The 15,312-nt window shown below is 40.3% G+C and overlaps 2 protein-coding genes across 2 annotated transcripts; one reads left to right on the plus strand and one right to left on the minus strand.

Moving 5' to 3' along the window:
- Positions 1-6,018: 6,018 nt before the first annotated feature.
- Positions 6,019-8,160, minus strand: LOC123564809 (L-rhamnonate dehydratase-like). The gene has a single exon (XM_045358637.2). The coding sequence runs from the start codon at positions 8,088-8,090 to the stop codon at positions 6,807-6,809; it is 1,284 nt and encodes a 427-aa protein (XP_045214572.2). The 5' UTR covers positions 8,091-8,160; the 3' UTR covers positions 6,019-6,806.
- Positions 8,161-9,044: 884 nt separating this feature from the next.
- Positions 9,045-14,240, plus strand: LOC123562953 (L-threonine 3-dehydrogenase-like). Its single transcript, XM_045355531.2, has 5 exons — positions 9,045-9,597; positions 11,147-11,297; positions 12,267-12,363; positions 12,985-13,153; positions 13,565-14,240. Exons 1-5 carry the CDS (start codon positions 9,144-9,146, stop codon positions 13,765-13,767), a joined length of 1,074 nt encoding a protein of 357 aa, XP_045211466.1. The 5' UTR covers positions 9,045-9,143; the 3' UTR covers positions 13,768-14,240.
- Positions 14,241-15,312: the final 1,072 nt, after the last annotated feature.

Below are 15,312 nucleotides of genomic sequence, written 5' to 3' on the forward strand. Positions count from 1 at the left end.
GAATACCCCTTTATTAAATGAGCATTTCAACACCTGTGAGACTTAAATCCGCTTGTTGACTATTGGTTCGATATTTCACAGAGAGTGTTTTCAAAATCGCCAGGTGGGCAACTCGTAGTGGCAAAAAGTCAACAAGTTAGCGCAAATAACAGAAAATTCGGAACCATTATCTCTATTCATAAGCGACAGTTTTGTTTGTTTTCGGTACAAAACTGAAATAAACGTAGAATTGTCTGTCTAAATTCACACACAAATAAAATAAGATTGACACTAAACTTTTTTCTTACTCGATAAAATTTTCAGGACTTTTTTCTCCGTTCGATATTGGGGATCGTCTGCCGTCCATTCATCAAAGAAATTTTAACGCTCTCGTGACAAGTGAATCCCAATATCAACAATTTCTTAGTGTACATTGAAGCAGAATATCATTTTTCAAATGCATGTTTTGCAATGAACAAAATCTATTGAGTTTCAAATTTCTAGGCTAAGTATAAAATAACGCTTGTTTATTGTTTACTAAGCATGAGAACCGCAGTGCAAATTTTAAAGACATTATACATCCTGCAACAACACTTGTATACATCGGACAGTCTGTGTGAAAACCTTGAAAAAAAAGGTATGCGTAAATTCTTAAAGACATAATGCGGCTTGTGAAAGATATTAGGGGAGCGGTAGTGTAGTGGTGATGGTGTCGGCCGCTCAATCCAGGGGTCGTGGGTTCGAGTCCCACTGGGGTCACGACCACGCCCTCGCAAATAACACCACTACTGTTTTTTCCAAACTCGAGGAAGAAGCGGACTCGAGAGTGGTTCAAATAATCTTGAAGCTTTCATCACAATCGAGCTACAATAGATTAGAATAAACTAAAAGACATTAGGTAGTCTTGATTCAAGTTGCTTGAAATTTCGACATACTAACTCGACATTTCGACTTAGGTTCTCGCCTCCTTATATACAAACTTGTCGTCTGTCAGAGGTCGACAATGTTATTTAATATGTTTGCCATGGCTACTTCTTCCAGAAGTCATTTGAGCCGCGCCATGAGAAAACCAACATAGTGCGTTTGCGACCAGCCTGCGCATCCGCGCATTCTGGTCAGGATCCATGCTGTTCGCTTTCAAAGTCTATTGCAATTAGAGAAACTGTTAGCCAACAGCATGGATCCTGACCAAACTGTGCGGGTGCGCAGTCTGATCTGGATCCATGCTGATCGCAAATGCACTATGTTGGTTTTCTCATGGCGCGGCTTATTTTTTATTGACTCGTAGGTCGTAAAAATGTAACATAGATACATCTACCTACATAGCCATATATGATACCTATCATGAATGTAAAAACGTAACACAGTATCCGCTTGTAAATACTTCATATAATACCCCACCATACACCAGTGTATGACCTACCCTAGCCTCTAGAGCTACTTCATATAGTACCCCACCATACACCAGTGTATGACCTACCCTAGCCTCTAGAGATACTTCATATAGTACACCATACATCAGTGTATGACCTACCTTATCCTCTAGAGCTACTTCATATAGTACCCCACCATACACCAGTGTATGACCTACCCTAGCCTCTAGAGCTACTTCATATAGTACCCCACCATACACCAGTGTATGACCTACCCTAGCCTCTAGAGCTACTTCATATAGTACCCCATCATACACCAGTGTATGACCTACCCTAGCCTCTAGAGCTACTTCATATAGTACCCCACCATACACCAGTGTATGACCTACCCTAGCCTCTAGAGCTACTTCATATAGTACACCATACATCAGTGTATGACCTACCCTATCCTCTAGAGCTACTTCATATAGTACCCCACCAAATACCAGTGTATGACCTACCCTAGCCTCTAGAGCTACTTCATATAGTACCCCACCATACACCAGTGTATGACCTACCCTAGCCTCTAGAGCTACTTCATATAGTACCCCACCATACACCAGTGTATGACCTACCCTAGCCTCTAGAGCTACTTCATATAGTACCCCACCATACACCAGTGTATGACCTACCCTAGCCTCTAGAGCTACTTCATATAGTACCCCACCATACACCAGTGTATGACCTACCCTAGCCTCTAGAGCTACTTCATATACCCCACCATCACCATGTATGACCTACCCTAGCCTCTAAGCTACTCATATAGTACCCCACCATACACCAGTGTATGACCTACCCTATCCTCTAGAGCTACTTCATATAGTACCCCACCATGCACCTAGTGTATGACCTACCCTAGCCTCTAGAGCTACTTCATATAGTACCCCACCATAGCACCATAGTGTATGACCTACCCTAGCCTCTAGAGCTACTTCATATAGTACCCCACCATGCACCAGTGTATGACCTACCCTAGCCTCTAGAGCTACTTCATATAGTACCCCACCATGCACCAGTGTATGACCTACCCTAGCTTCTAGAGCTACTTCATATAGTACCCCACCATACACCAGTGTATGACCTACCCTAGCCTCTAGAGCTACTTCATATAGTACCCCACCTACTTCATATAGTACCCCACCATACACCAGTGTATGACCTACCCTAGCCTCTAGAGCTACTTCATATAGTACCCCACCATACACCAGTGTATGACCTACCCTAGCCTCTAGAGCTACTTCATATAGTACCCCACCATACACCAGTGTATGACCTACCCTAGCCTCTAGAGCTACTTCATATAGTACCCCACCATACACCAGTGTATGACCTACCCTAGCTTCTAGAGCTACTTCATATAGTACCCCACCATACACCATGTATGACCTCCCTAGCCTAGAGTACATTCATATAGTACCCCATACCCATATGACCACCTAGCCTTCTAGAGCTACTTCATATAGTACCCCACCTACTTCATATATACCCCACCATACATCAGTGTATGACCTACCCACCTCTAAGCTACTTCATATAGTACCCCACCATACACCAGTGTATGACCTACCCTAGCCTCTAGAGCTACTTCATATAGTACCCCACCATACACCAGTGTATGACCTACCCTAGCTTCTATAGCTACTTCATATAGTACCCCACCATACACCAGTGTATGACCTACCCCAGCTTCTAGAGCTACTTCATATAGTACCCCACCATACACCAGTGTATGACCTACCCTAGCTTCTAGAGCTACTTCATATAGTACCCCACCATACATCAGTGTATGACCTACCCTAGCCTGTAGAGCTACTTCATATAGTACCCCACCTACTTTATATAGTACCCCACCATACACCAGTGTATGACCTACCCTAGCCTCTAGAGCTACTTCATATAGTACCCCACCATACACAGTATACCTACCCTAGCCTCTAAGCTACTCATATAGTACCCCACCATACATCAGTGTATGACCTACCCTAGCTTCTAGAGCTACTTCATATAGTACCCCACCATACACCAGTGTATGACCTACCCTAGCCTCTAGAGCTACTTCATATAGTACCCCACCATACACCAGTGTATGGCCTACCCTAGCCTCTAGAGCTACTTCATATAGTACCCCACCTACTTCATACAGTACCCCACCATACACCAGTGTATGACCTACCCTAGACTCTAGAGCTACTTCATATAGTACCCCACCTACTTCATATAGTACCCCACCATACACCAGTGTATGTCCTACCCTAGCCTCTAGAGCTACTTCATATAGTTCCCCACCATACATCAGTGTATGACCTACCCTAGCCTCTAGAGCTACTTCATATAGTACCCCACCTACTTCATATAGTACCCCACCATACATCAGTGTATGACCTACCCTAGCCTCTAGAGCTACTTCATATAGTACCCCACCATACATCAGTGTATGACCTACCCTAGCCTCTAGAGCTACTTCATATAGTACCCCACCTACTCAATAGTACCCATCATACACCAGTGTATGACCTACCCTAGCCTCTAGAGCTACTTCATATAGTACCCCACCATACATCAGTGTATGACCTACCCTAGCCTCTAGAGCTACTTCATATAGTACCCACCTACTCATATAGTACCCACCATACATCAGTGTATGACCTACCATAGCTCTAGAGCTACTTCATAAAGTACCCCACTACTTCATATAGTACCCCATCATACATCAGTGTATGACCTACCCTAGCCTCTAGAGCTACTTCATATAGTACCCCACCATACACCAGTGTATGACCTACCATACACCAGTGTATGACCTACCCTAGCCTCTAGAGCTACTTCATATAGTACCCCACCATACACCAGTGTATGACCTACCCTAGCTTCTAGAGCTACTTCATATAGTACCCCACCATACACCAGTGTATGACCTACCCTAGCTTCTAGAGCTACTTCATATAGTACCCCACCATACACCAGTGTATGACCTACCCTAGCTTTTAGAGCTACTTCATATAGTACCCCACCATACATCAGTGTATGACCTACCCTAGACTCTAGAACTACTTCATATAGTACCCCACCTACTTCATATAGTACCCCACCATACACCAGTGTATGACCTACCCTAGCCTCTAGAGCTACTTCATATAGTACCCCACCATACACCAGTGTATGACCTACCCTAGCCTCTAGAGCTACTTCATATAGTACCCCACCATACATCAGTGTATGACCTACCCTAGCCTCTAGAGCTACTTCATATAGTACCCCACCTACTTCATATAGTACCCCACCATACATCAGTGTATGACCTACCCTAGCCTCTAGAGCTACTTCATATAGTACCCCACCATACATCAGTGTATGACCTACCCTAGCCTCTAGAGCTACTTCATATAGTACCCCACCATACACCAGTGTATGACCTACCCTAGCCTCTAGAGCTACTTCATATTACAAACTGTAACGAGGATATACAACTATATGTACATACATATAGTACGGGTATATATTCTCATGAAAGGGACTTGAACGAGGTCGAAACCCTTCCAGTCATGTCAAAATAGTGAAAGATACTATATCTAAACATTAGAGCATTCCCATACTTCGATCTCTTACATGAGAGGTGCGGGGACTACAAATAACATTTATGTTTAACCACTTGTACATCATTTTATCTTCTGATATCATATTGTTTAGATTTTTAATTCTTTTCATTGTACTACATACTGTTTATGCCACTAAAAACTGATTTGTTCATAATACATTATTTCAATTCATGTCTTTAAGTTCACTGTCTATGTTACATAGTAAGGAAAGGGAAAGGGTTTTTAAATTATCATTTTAGAGGACTATTGTTAGACCATATGTAGGACTGGCTATAGCTAAATACACTATATGACATAGTTCCAGATTTTTGTGGATAGTGCACGATATAAAAAGCACTCAGGACAGTTCCAGACTTTTTTGGATAGTGCATATATATAAAAACACTAAGGACAATTCCAGATTTTAGTGGAAATTGCACAATATAAAAAGCACTCAGGACAGTTCCAGATTTTTGTGGATAGTGCGCGATATAAAAACACTCAGGACTGATTTTTGTTGACAGTGCACGACATAAAACACTCAGGACAGTTCAAAATTTTAGTGGAAATCGCACGATATAAAAAACACTCGGGACAGTTCCAGATTTTAGTGCTTAGTGCACGCTATAAGTATTCAGGACAGTTCAGGATTTTAGTGGATAGTGCACGAAGAAGCACTCGATCATTTCAAGATTTTAGCGGTTAGTGCACGATATAAAAGCACTCGGGACAGTTCCAGATTTTTGTGGATAGTGCACGATATAATAAAACACTCAGAACAGTTTCATTTCAGATTTTAGCGGAAAGTGCATGATATATAAAGCACTCAGGACAGTCCCAGACACTTCTCCTGATTCTTCTACGTATCAGCTATAAGGCAGTGTCTCACTGCCAAGCTGCCAGTAATCTTAGTAGAAGGACCATGTTGATAATCATAGTGTTGTATTGAAATGGCTGACTTTTTCGTTGGCAACATGTTCTGGATGAAGTGTAAATTGTTTGGAATGCAGCGTTTATGGGAGTTTCATAGAGAAAAGCGTTAAAAGTCAGGGTTTCATAAATAAGATTTTAATCATTTTGAAGTGTTAATAATAACGGATCAATGTACATTATATATTTGTACTAAACAACTGTTAAAATTTACATTAAATTATAACAAATTATAACTTGAAATGATTTACAACTGATATCACCTACGTAAATTCCTGTATAAGCGTGCCGTATTAAATATAAAATTGTGCAAAATACAGTTTCAAACAGTATAATAATCCCTTCTTAGAGATATCTTCGAATTTCAAGCGGTGGGGTTTAGACGAGCATGAAGTGAAACGAAAACGGTGTCGCCGGCAAAGCGATATCACAGCTTCTTACGTCGGCATTAAAATAACGGATGCATTAAAATCTCGTTTGGTAGACATTTATCGGTGAGATCTATCCAAATTCCCGCTACTTTAAAGAATCATCTTGTCGTCTGCAGTAGATAACAACAGAGGGGATCCTACTTAAAACTTCATATATTTTTATTCGGGACGATTGTTTGATTACTGATTTTAAATAATTGTTACGTTTATGTGATATGAGAAGTATTTTATTCGCATATTTTCCTGCCTTTTCACACGTCCTATTAGATAGCGTTTTGACATTTTTCACGGGAATTAATACTAAGTTTGAGTACTAGAAATCTGTTAAGAGTATGTAGCCCTGATAATTCAGTGTAATTTCAGCTAAGACATCGAAAACAGGGAATACACGTCTAAATGAATAAATGAACTTCCGCAACAAAAGATAAAAAGATAATTTTTTTCACTTTCGCAGTTTATGTCTCCTAAAAACAATTGAATTAGAATGGCATGTGTGCCGTTTTCGGTCCTTTGTAATTTTTATTTCTCTCAGCATTTTTCTTTGATTCCTCCGCGGAGCGTTCGTATGGTCTGTTTAGCGTCTTCCTGCACAGAGTAACACCAAATCCAGAACGGTCCGGAAGATCAATGAATCCGTCCGCTGGCAGTGGTTCATCTGGAAATAGTCCTCCGAAATATGGGACTATTTTGTCTCCTTTTGGACTCATGTTGATGTATTCGGCCACTGGGCAGTTAGTAAAAGCATACTGAAGATGGTAAGAATATACACTTGACCCATGCGGTATGATCATTGTATCGTGGGCTGCTGCCATAGAAACCACGCGCCTTGCTTCCGTTATTCCACCTAACCACGTGATATCTGGTTGTAGAATGTCAACGCATCTAGAATGTATCAGTCTATCGAAACCGTATCGATTGTATTCGTGTTCTCCCGTGGTCAGTAAAACTTTTGAACCACGAAGATTTTCACGTACTTGAGCGTAACCCTCGTAATCATCAGGTGGTAGAAACTCTTCCATCCATTTTAATCCGTACGGTTCGAGCTCATTGGCAAGGCGTGTAGCATAGGGAACAGTCAAAGCCATGTAACAATCTAGACTCAAAGGAAACTCATCACCAACCTTCTCCCTCCATCCCTTATAAAACTCGATGTTTTTCTTTAAACCTTCATTTCCAGCCGAAGGGCCGTATGGACACGGAATTTTGGCACCGACGAAACCGAACTGTTTAGCGAGATCTGGTCTGGATGTTGTACTATAAACCGGAAGTCGTTCCTTTGTTTTACCCCCTATCATAGCGTAAACGGGTTCATTCCTTATCTTTCCAAGTAAATCCCATAAAGCTAAGTCAACGGCACTAATTGCTTGGATAGGAAGTCCCTTCCGTCCATAGTTCAACGTCGAGCGAAACATTTGATCATAGATAAGTTCGACATTACGAGGATCCTGACCTTCTATAAATCTGCTTAAATGTTTTTCAACTATATAGCATCCAGGTTCTCCACCAACAGTTACCCCAACACCGGTCGAACCGTCTTCTGCCTCCACCTCAACAACAAGTGACCCTAGGGCATTGATACCCCATGATTTCCTGAATGGCTGGTATAGTTCATACATTGACATCTGATTCGCCACCGGCGTCGGATAACCGTTGATCCAGTGTTCGTCGTTGACGTCATGGCAGTCGGCTCCCTGGTCCCCCTCGCTAGCCTTAGATACGTACGCACGCACAGTCTTTATACGAGGAAAATCTCTACAACTCATTGTGACCTTTCCGACAAATGAAGGAGACTGAATTAAATTGATTATGTACGTCTTTATCTCGCTACCTACCCTATCTGTATACGTTTATCTATACGTGCCTAGGCATTAGAAGATTAAACGTTGGTCGCATATTATCGCTTTGATTAGAAGAGACTTAAGGGTCATTTTTCTAAAAATACTACACGTTGGAGCAGTCTCTCAAAATCGTGCTCCGCTTCCTGTACTGTTCAATATTTCCGCTAGGGACGCATACTGGTAGGTCTACAGTTGACTATATGAGTTTCAAACCCGTATATCTGAGACTATTAGCCAAACAACTGAAATAAACACAACAGTACAATTTGAATATGACTACTTGTGTTTTTTTTGTTGTTGTTGTTGTTTTGTTGTTGTTGTTTTTTCATTTCCCAAGCGCTGAATTTTGGCTTCTCTCAGTCGGCTGTCAAAAAAAAAAAGAAAAAAATATTACTTATTCAAAAATCGCTACAGAAAATTCCCTGCAAATGACAGCGCCAACCGTTGCTCAAACTTCAGAATGGATGCCATTCTATGAATTCCCCACGAAAAGACCACCTTTGGCCAGCTCGACGTTTTGACTCTAACTCATTTGACTTTTAGGGTCGAGAATAAAAAAGAATTACAGGTATATTCTTCATACTGCATCTTTTGACTTGAATGAGCTTTGCAACCAGATAAAAAAGGCCGGTAACAGGATGACTCGGTCGTAGATGGGGTTTCGTTGTGTCTTACGCTTAGCTATTAATTGATTGATCACTGGACAAAGCAGCAAAACCTGACGTTGTACTAAGTAATAAGTCTCTATAAACTAGCCCGTAAAATTCGTATTATATAGTGGACATGACTTTCTACATATTCTACATGCGACCGGAGACTATATTATTACCTTTCATTTATATCTGATAAGATAACATAAAACTGGGTTAATTTATACGGTTATTTGAATCTTCAAGTGCAGACGACAAGTTGAAAATTGACGAACAGCCGCGTTTGAATAGAAAAGACTGACTTTTGACATTGATCTAAATTTTCAAGATGGCGTCCACTGCAGACATCCCAAAAACAATGAAAGCATTGTTAAAAGAGACGGAAACAGAATCGTATGTATATACACAGATGCCAGTTCCAGAACCGGAAAAGGATGAAGTTTTGATAAAGGTAGACGTCGTCTCTATATGCGGATCAGACATAGCACTGTACAAATGGAGCGAGATGGCACGTGTTATTGCGACAGTGCCTTTTATCCCAGGGCACGAGACGGCAGGCACGGTCGTAAAATGTGGCCCTGATGCCACGATGAAAATTGGCTCGCGCGTTGGAGTTGAGAATCATTTTTACTGCGGAGACTGTTATCAGTGTAATAATGGAATGAAGGAAATATGTATCAACATGGGTCAGTACGGACATGGGAGGAAGACAATGCACGGAGGGTGCTCAGAATATTCTATCGTGTCACAGAAATATCTGTATGAGATTACACAGGATTTAAGTAAGTACAAGACTTTAGTTTAATTGTTTATGCATGCACGCATGTTATAAGTAAGGTACACTATGCCCAATGGTGTTTGGTTAAGTTCGTTCGGACATCAAATCACTTACTCCTCACCATTGTGGGTTCCAAACCTCGCTTAGGGTTTAGACTTTCTACATGTGAGCCATCCATCTGACATACAACAGGACGATGGTTCTACTCATGCCGAAAACAATGTTCGGAGGTGGCACGTGGAGTCCTCCAGACCTCTACAATCGGTAGCTGCAAAAGTCGCTATCAGCACTAGATGTGTCATTATGGTCAGAAGACACACCATACACGTATATTAAACCTCAAAAGACGAAAAACTATAAAATGAGGTCATACTTAAACTTATTTTTATTCTTTAAGCTGTTGCAGTAACATAAACTCCATATGTCAGCTAATCAATAAGTTTAATATAGGGCAGCGCATTTGTGCTAGGTGCGTAACCTATCATGATCTTTATTAACTCGATATTGAAAGGTCAGTATACTTACACGAACTTTCAAGGTACGTAACTCGAAATTTCTAACTAAATAGCTTTAAATTTCCACATTGTAACTCAAAGTTTCGCCTTACGTAAGTCGAGTTAGGTATCTTGAAATTTCGAGTCGTGAGCTACCATAGTATACTCGAAGTTTCGAGATACGTTACTTGTGTAACCTTAAATTTCCACATTGTAACTCGAAATTTCGAGTGACGTAGCTTGAAATTTTGAGCCGCGAAAACTACCATAGCATTCGTAGACGCGTAGGCTCTAGCCAAGATTACGATACCTTAAAGCTCTCAATAAGCTCTTAAGAAGAGTCGGTCCTCGCTCTTAAAGTATATCACTAAACTATTTTTAAGTTTGGAAGGTTTAAGGCTTAGGTTTGGCCCATTTGGTAATATTGATATACACTACATCAACGTGTAGTTATTGGTCTCAGCTACATTTTTAGACCAAGGTCTTCATGGTACCTTGGTATCTCTAGATTTTGTGGAGAGGTCGTAGAAGGTGACCAGGTAGAGATCGAATTTAGAATATTTCACATATCAGGAAGATAAGCGACCTGTTTCCAACCCCCTACCACCAGAACGTACTATAGGTGTAGGTATATTTCCTGGATACAGTTTGAAATCGGAAGTAACTTACAGGTTAGAGCAATACATTGATGTATGGTAGTATACGTTCCAAGTCCCTTCGTGGGTACCGTATTTCGATGTGTATGTAGATGTATCCACTTAAAATTTGTTACGTCTAAGAGTCAATACAATGACTTACAAAATCAAATGTTGAAGAGGAATAGCCATTAATATTTTTTGCCTTTAACAGATGGACAGACGTTCAAATTTTGTCAACAGGAAGAAAATATCTAAGTCGCATATCTGAATATTTCTAGTTACATTAGTCGTAATTTCAAGTACCTGTGTCGTATTTTGAGTTATTATCTCGACATTTCTAGTAATAAGTAGCATGAACCTGTCTTGAATGCTCTCCCGTACCAGTATGCCGGTTACTAGTGGTTGACTGTTGTTTTTTTAGATGCGGAAGAGATAACCATGTTAGAGCCGCTAGGTGTCGCGCATAATGGAGTGGAAAGGTTAAAGGTCAAGGATGAGGATGTGTTGGTGATTGGATGTGGACCTGTAGGCCTACTAGCACAGCGAGTAGCCAAAGTTATGGGTGCGAAAAGGTATCAATATAGTTCCGTTATATTCAAAATACCTTAAAGTTCTATACAATGCGAACTATCAGACGCGATGGCGATTGTTTTGAAAGAGGTAGATTGTTTCAAAGTTTTTGATAGTACATTTCAGAACCATTACCATGAACCCTGAGCAATGCCACTTGTATTTTATTTTTATTTTAAGGGCAGCAAGGACATAGAATTGTTACACATTTACTGAATGTGAGGAATAGATGTAAAATTCACTGGTACACTTTTTACTTCCCCTCGTGAACTGCATCATGCAGCTGTCATTTTGCTTGGTTGGATTCTACGCTTCCAAAGGATCTCCTTAACGATTATATTACTCTTACAACAGCAGTCTTTAAGTGCTGCGTGGCGGCTGTAAAAAGTCTTCCCTTACATGGACTCAGTGTTGTTACATTTTCTGGTGTTTTTGGATCACGGGATCCATTCAGTACGTCTGCAGAACAGAATTCCTAGCTTAAGTCAGTGCATCGGGGCGTGTAAGGTGTTGCACATTTCATTACCTCTCATGATCATGCTCGATCAAACTGAATCCTATTATTTTGCTTTGTTGCATTCTATGTTCTATGCAGATTCTGTATCAAACTATTCCAAAAAATCTTCGCAATAGTACAGTCAAACCTGTCTTTAAAGACCACCCTTGGAAGAGACAAAAATGGTATTTATTTGCAATTAGCTCTAGTCATTATTCACAGGGTACAGTGCACTGTGAATGATAAAATTTGAAACAAAACCAGCGGTCTTTAAAGCCGTGTGGTCTCTGTTCAGAGGTGGTCTATTGTGCAGGTTTGACTGTATATAGCTGCTAAATGTGAAAGAAACTGGCAACGTTTACGTTCTTGCCAACTATAACTACGTTTTAAAATGTTCTAGAGCTTGGTGATTAATGTAACAGCTACAGTTTATAGAAATAGAATATGAAATAAGTATAAGGTTTATGTTTTAAAGAGTTATTGGAGCCGACATTGAGGAGTGGAAGTTGAAGCTGGCAAAAGACATTGGAACAGATATTGTGATAAACACAAAGGAGAAAGACATAAAAGAGGTAATCTGCCTTAAAATCAGTTCTTGTCGACAGCATAGACTACAGACTGCAGACCTGTGCCGAGAGCTGCTTTATATAAAAGCAGAAGTTCGTTTAATTCCTACATAACTAACTCTAGTTCTATACCAAAGCCCTGTCGAGTACATATACCGATGTATGCCAATGACTTTGTAAAGCCATAACGGAAAGCCCACCGGACTAGAAGCTATCTGTGTACAGGTTAATCCAAACTGGCCGACCGATATGTCTGAAAGGATGATGAAATTAAATCTAAACTACGACGAGAAAGGAAAAATAAATGATGTGACGAAATACAATGCCAGTTCGCTGGTTGGTTCAAAAGTACAAATCAGATATTCGCTAGCTCTATCTCTGAGCAAGGCAGCGTTCTCTGTGGCGAGTTGACATACAGCTGTAATAATTCGTCCCCCAATCTCTGATTCTTCTTGTGAAGTTGACATCTATTAATAGGAATAAGTTAGTACTTTTACGGAAGAAAAATAAAAAGTTCACTGACCGCCGATATATAACCCCTATGTTATTTAAATTGGCATTAGTTCACCAATATAAAACAATCAAACAAAAAAAAAAACAACTGTAGTTTCATTTTTGACAATGCAGGTTATCATGGAAATTACTTCCGGCACTGGTATAGGACGTATATGCGAGTGTAGCGGGAACGCCACAATGCTCAACTCGTGTTTCTCCTACCTGAGGAAGGGCGGCCGGGTTGTGCTGATTGGGCTAACGAAACAGCCACTTCATGTTGAACACCCGCTACCGGATATCAGTACATATATATTTTTTTTTCAAATTTAAACAGCGTTTCATCTTAGATGCAGAGTATTCAGAGAGAAGCATTTTCATATGAGTAATTAGAACAGCTCTTGCTTAAATCAGCTGTCAAGCCGAAATGCAGTAATGCATAGCGTGTTGTACTAAGAAACCGGTCTATTGGGAAGAAAATATGCGCCTTTGTGGAGAGATATTTACTCCTCTAAGGTGTTGTTAACTAAGGTTAGACTATATTCTGTCAATCTATATAAGCAAAATACATTCTCACGGAGTCCACATTTTGTTATAGTACCATCGTACATGTATTTCGAAACCTCTAGCTATTCGTTTCTACGTTACATAGCTGACTAGAATTTACTTACTTCATTTTACACCTTTTACTGTCCTTGTTTTTACCCCTTTTCAGTGTTCAAATGCTTGACAATAAAGACGGTCCACGGTCGCCGTATATACCATACATGGGAGGCGCTGGAAAAAATGGTTGCCGATAAGGAGGTAGATGTGGACAAGGTGATCACACACAGGTTCCCGATGTCGCAGTACGAGGAAGCATTCAAAACCCTCTTCAGTGGTTCTGCATGCAAAATCGTTATGGACCCGTCGAAATAATTTTAAAATGTCGAAGCATTGGACAGTGAATGAAAGTTAATAGAATGTCATTTGAGCCGTGCCATGAGAAAACCAACATAGTGGCTTTGCGACCAGCATGGATCCAGACCAGCCTGCGCATCCGCGCAGTCTGGTCAGGATCCATGCTGTTCGCTTTCAAAGTCTATTGCAATTAGAGAAACTGTTAGCGAACAGCATGGATCCTGACCAGACTGCGCGGATGCGCAGGCTGGTCTGGATCCATGCTGGTCGCAAAGCCACTATGTTGGTTTTCTCATGGCGCGGCTCATTTATTTGTTAATAAGATGTTAACATTACGTTAAACTAGTCACAACAAACGAGAATAACAGGGTATGGTAAAACTTATGTCCGTACCTATGCGTGTAAGCAAAATTGATATTCACAATAAATTGTATGTGTAGCTACTAGTATTTGTTTTCAATTATCAGCGTATAATAAATATCATAACATGGTTTCTTATTTTTATAAATCATATCTCCACAGTTTATGCTATTGATCGGTCTAAAGTTCAGCATGGGCTAAAATCAAAACTTGAAAAGAAAAACAATACGAAAGTTTATTTCATATGTTATATAATAAAACACTTATTGAATGGCTTACGGGTCAAAAGCCAGAACTATTGCCCGAGGTCTGAAGCCATTCAGTAAGTGTATGCTGTTTTGCGTTGTCCCCTGCTCCTGAGAAACATGTAATTTGTTTGGCAAAGTCTAATTCAATGAAAGTGTTAGATTAAACGAAACCTGTGTGCCCATTCAAGGAATAATCAGAAAATGCGTGTTGTACAAACGTGACAATAGAAGTTTGCTGCCAAATTTCAGTTAACGCTCAAGATCCAATAAATGTTTCACATAGACTGGCCTTTACTCACATGCTGACCTTTATTCGGGGGCGACATTTACTCCTGGATTGATTTTACAATGAAATTCCCGCGTGTCGATCATAATTTTAGATAGTTGGCTGTAAGCAGCACATATCTGTTTCACGAAATTTCCATTGCGACGAAAAGCATGATATGTCAAAGTACAGTAAAATTTTGCCACGACAATAAAATAGATTGATGTAATTCTGAGCGGTCTGTGGATTCGCCACTGAATAATGATGCAAAGTTCCGAAGCAAATTCGAAGATAATTCATCCAAAGTTTCATAATTTTCTACAGGAGGTGAAAGTATGGATAGGACACAAAATTCAAGGTCCAACGTTCAGTTGTGACCTTGAACTCTGGCTAGCAAAATTAGTACATGCGTACTACAAATTGTCTTGATGAAGCGGACACGAGATCCAGTTCAGAAAATGTTTCATACAGTTGTGCCCTTGACCTTAGGCTGTCTCCTTGAAAAATCTGTTCTGCACCTCATCTTTTCTCTATAAATAGTCTCCAAGGGGTTGGTTAAAAATGATATGGACTGGTAAAACAAACTAGATGAACGGCCAACGTGAAAACTTTACCCGTCCATCTCCGTTGGGAGTAAAGGAAAAAATGAAACAGACATGCTACATGTATTTTATCTATTAAAAGCTACAT

The sequence above is a fragment of the Mercenaria mercenaria genome, chromosome 2, assembly GCF_021730395.1.
Source record: "Mercenaria mercenaria strain notata chromosome 2, MADL_Memer_1, whole genome shotgun sequence".
NCBI lineage: Eukaryota > Metazoa > Mollusca > Bivalvia > Venerida > Veneridae > Mercenaria > Mercenaria mercenaria.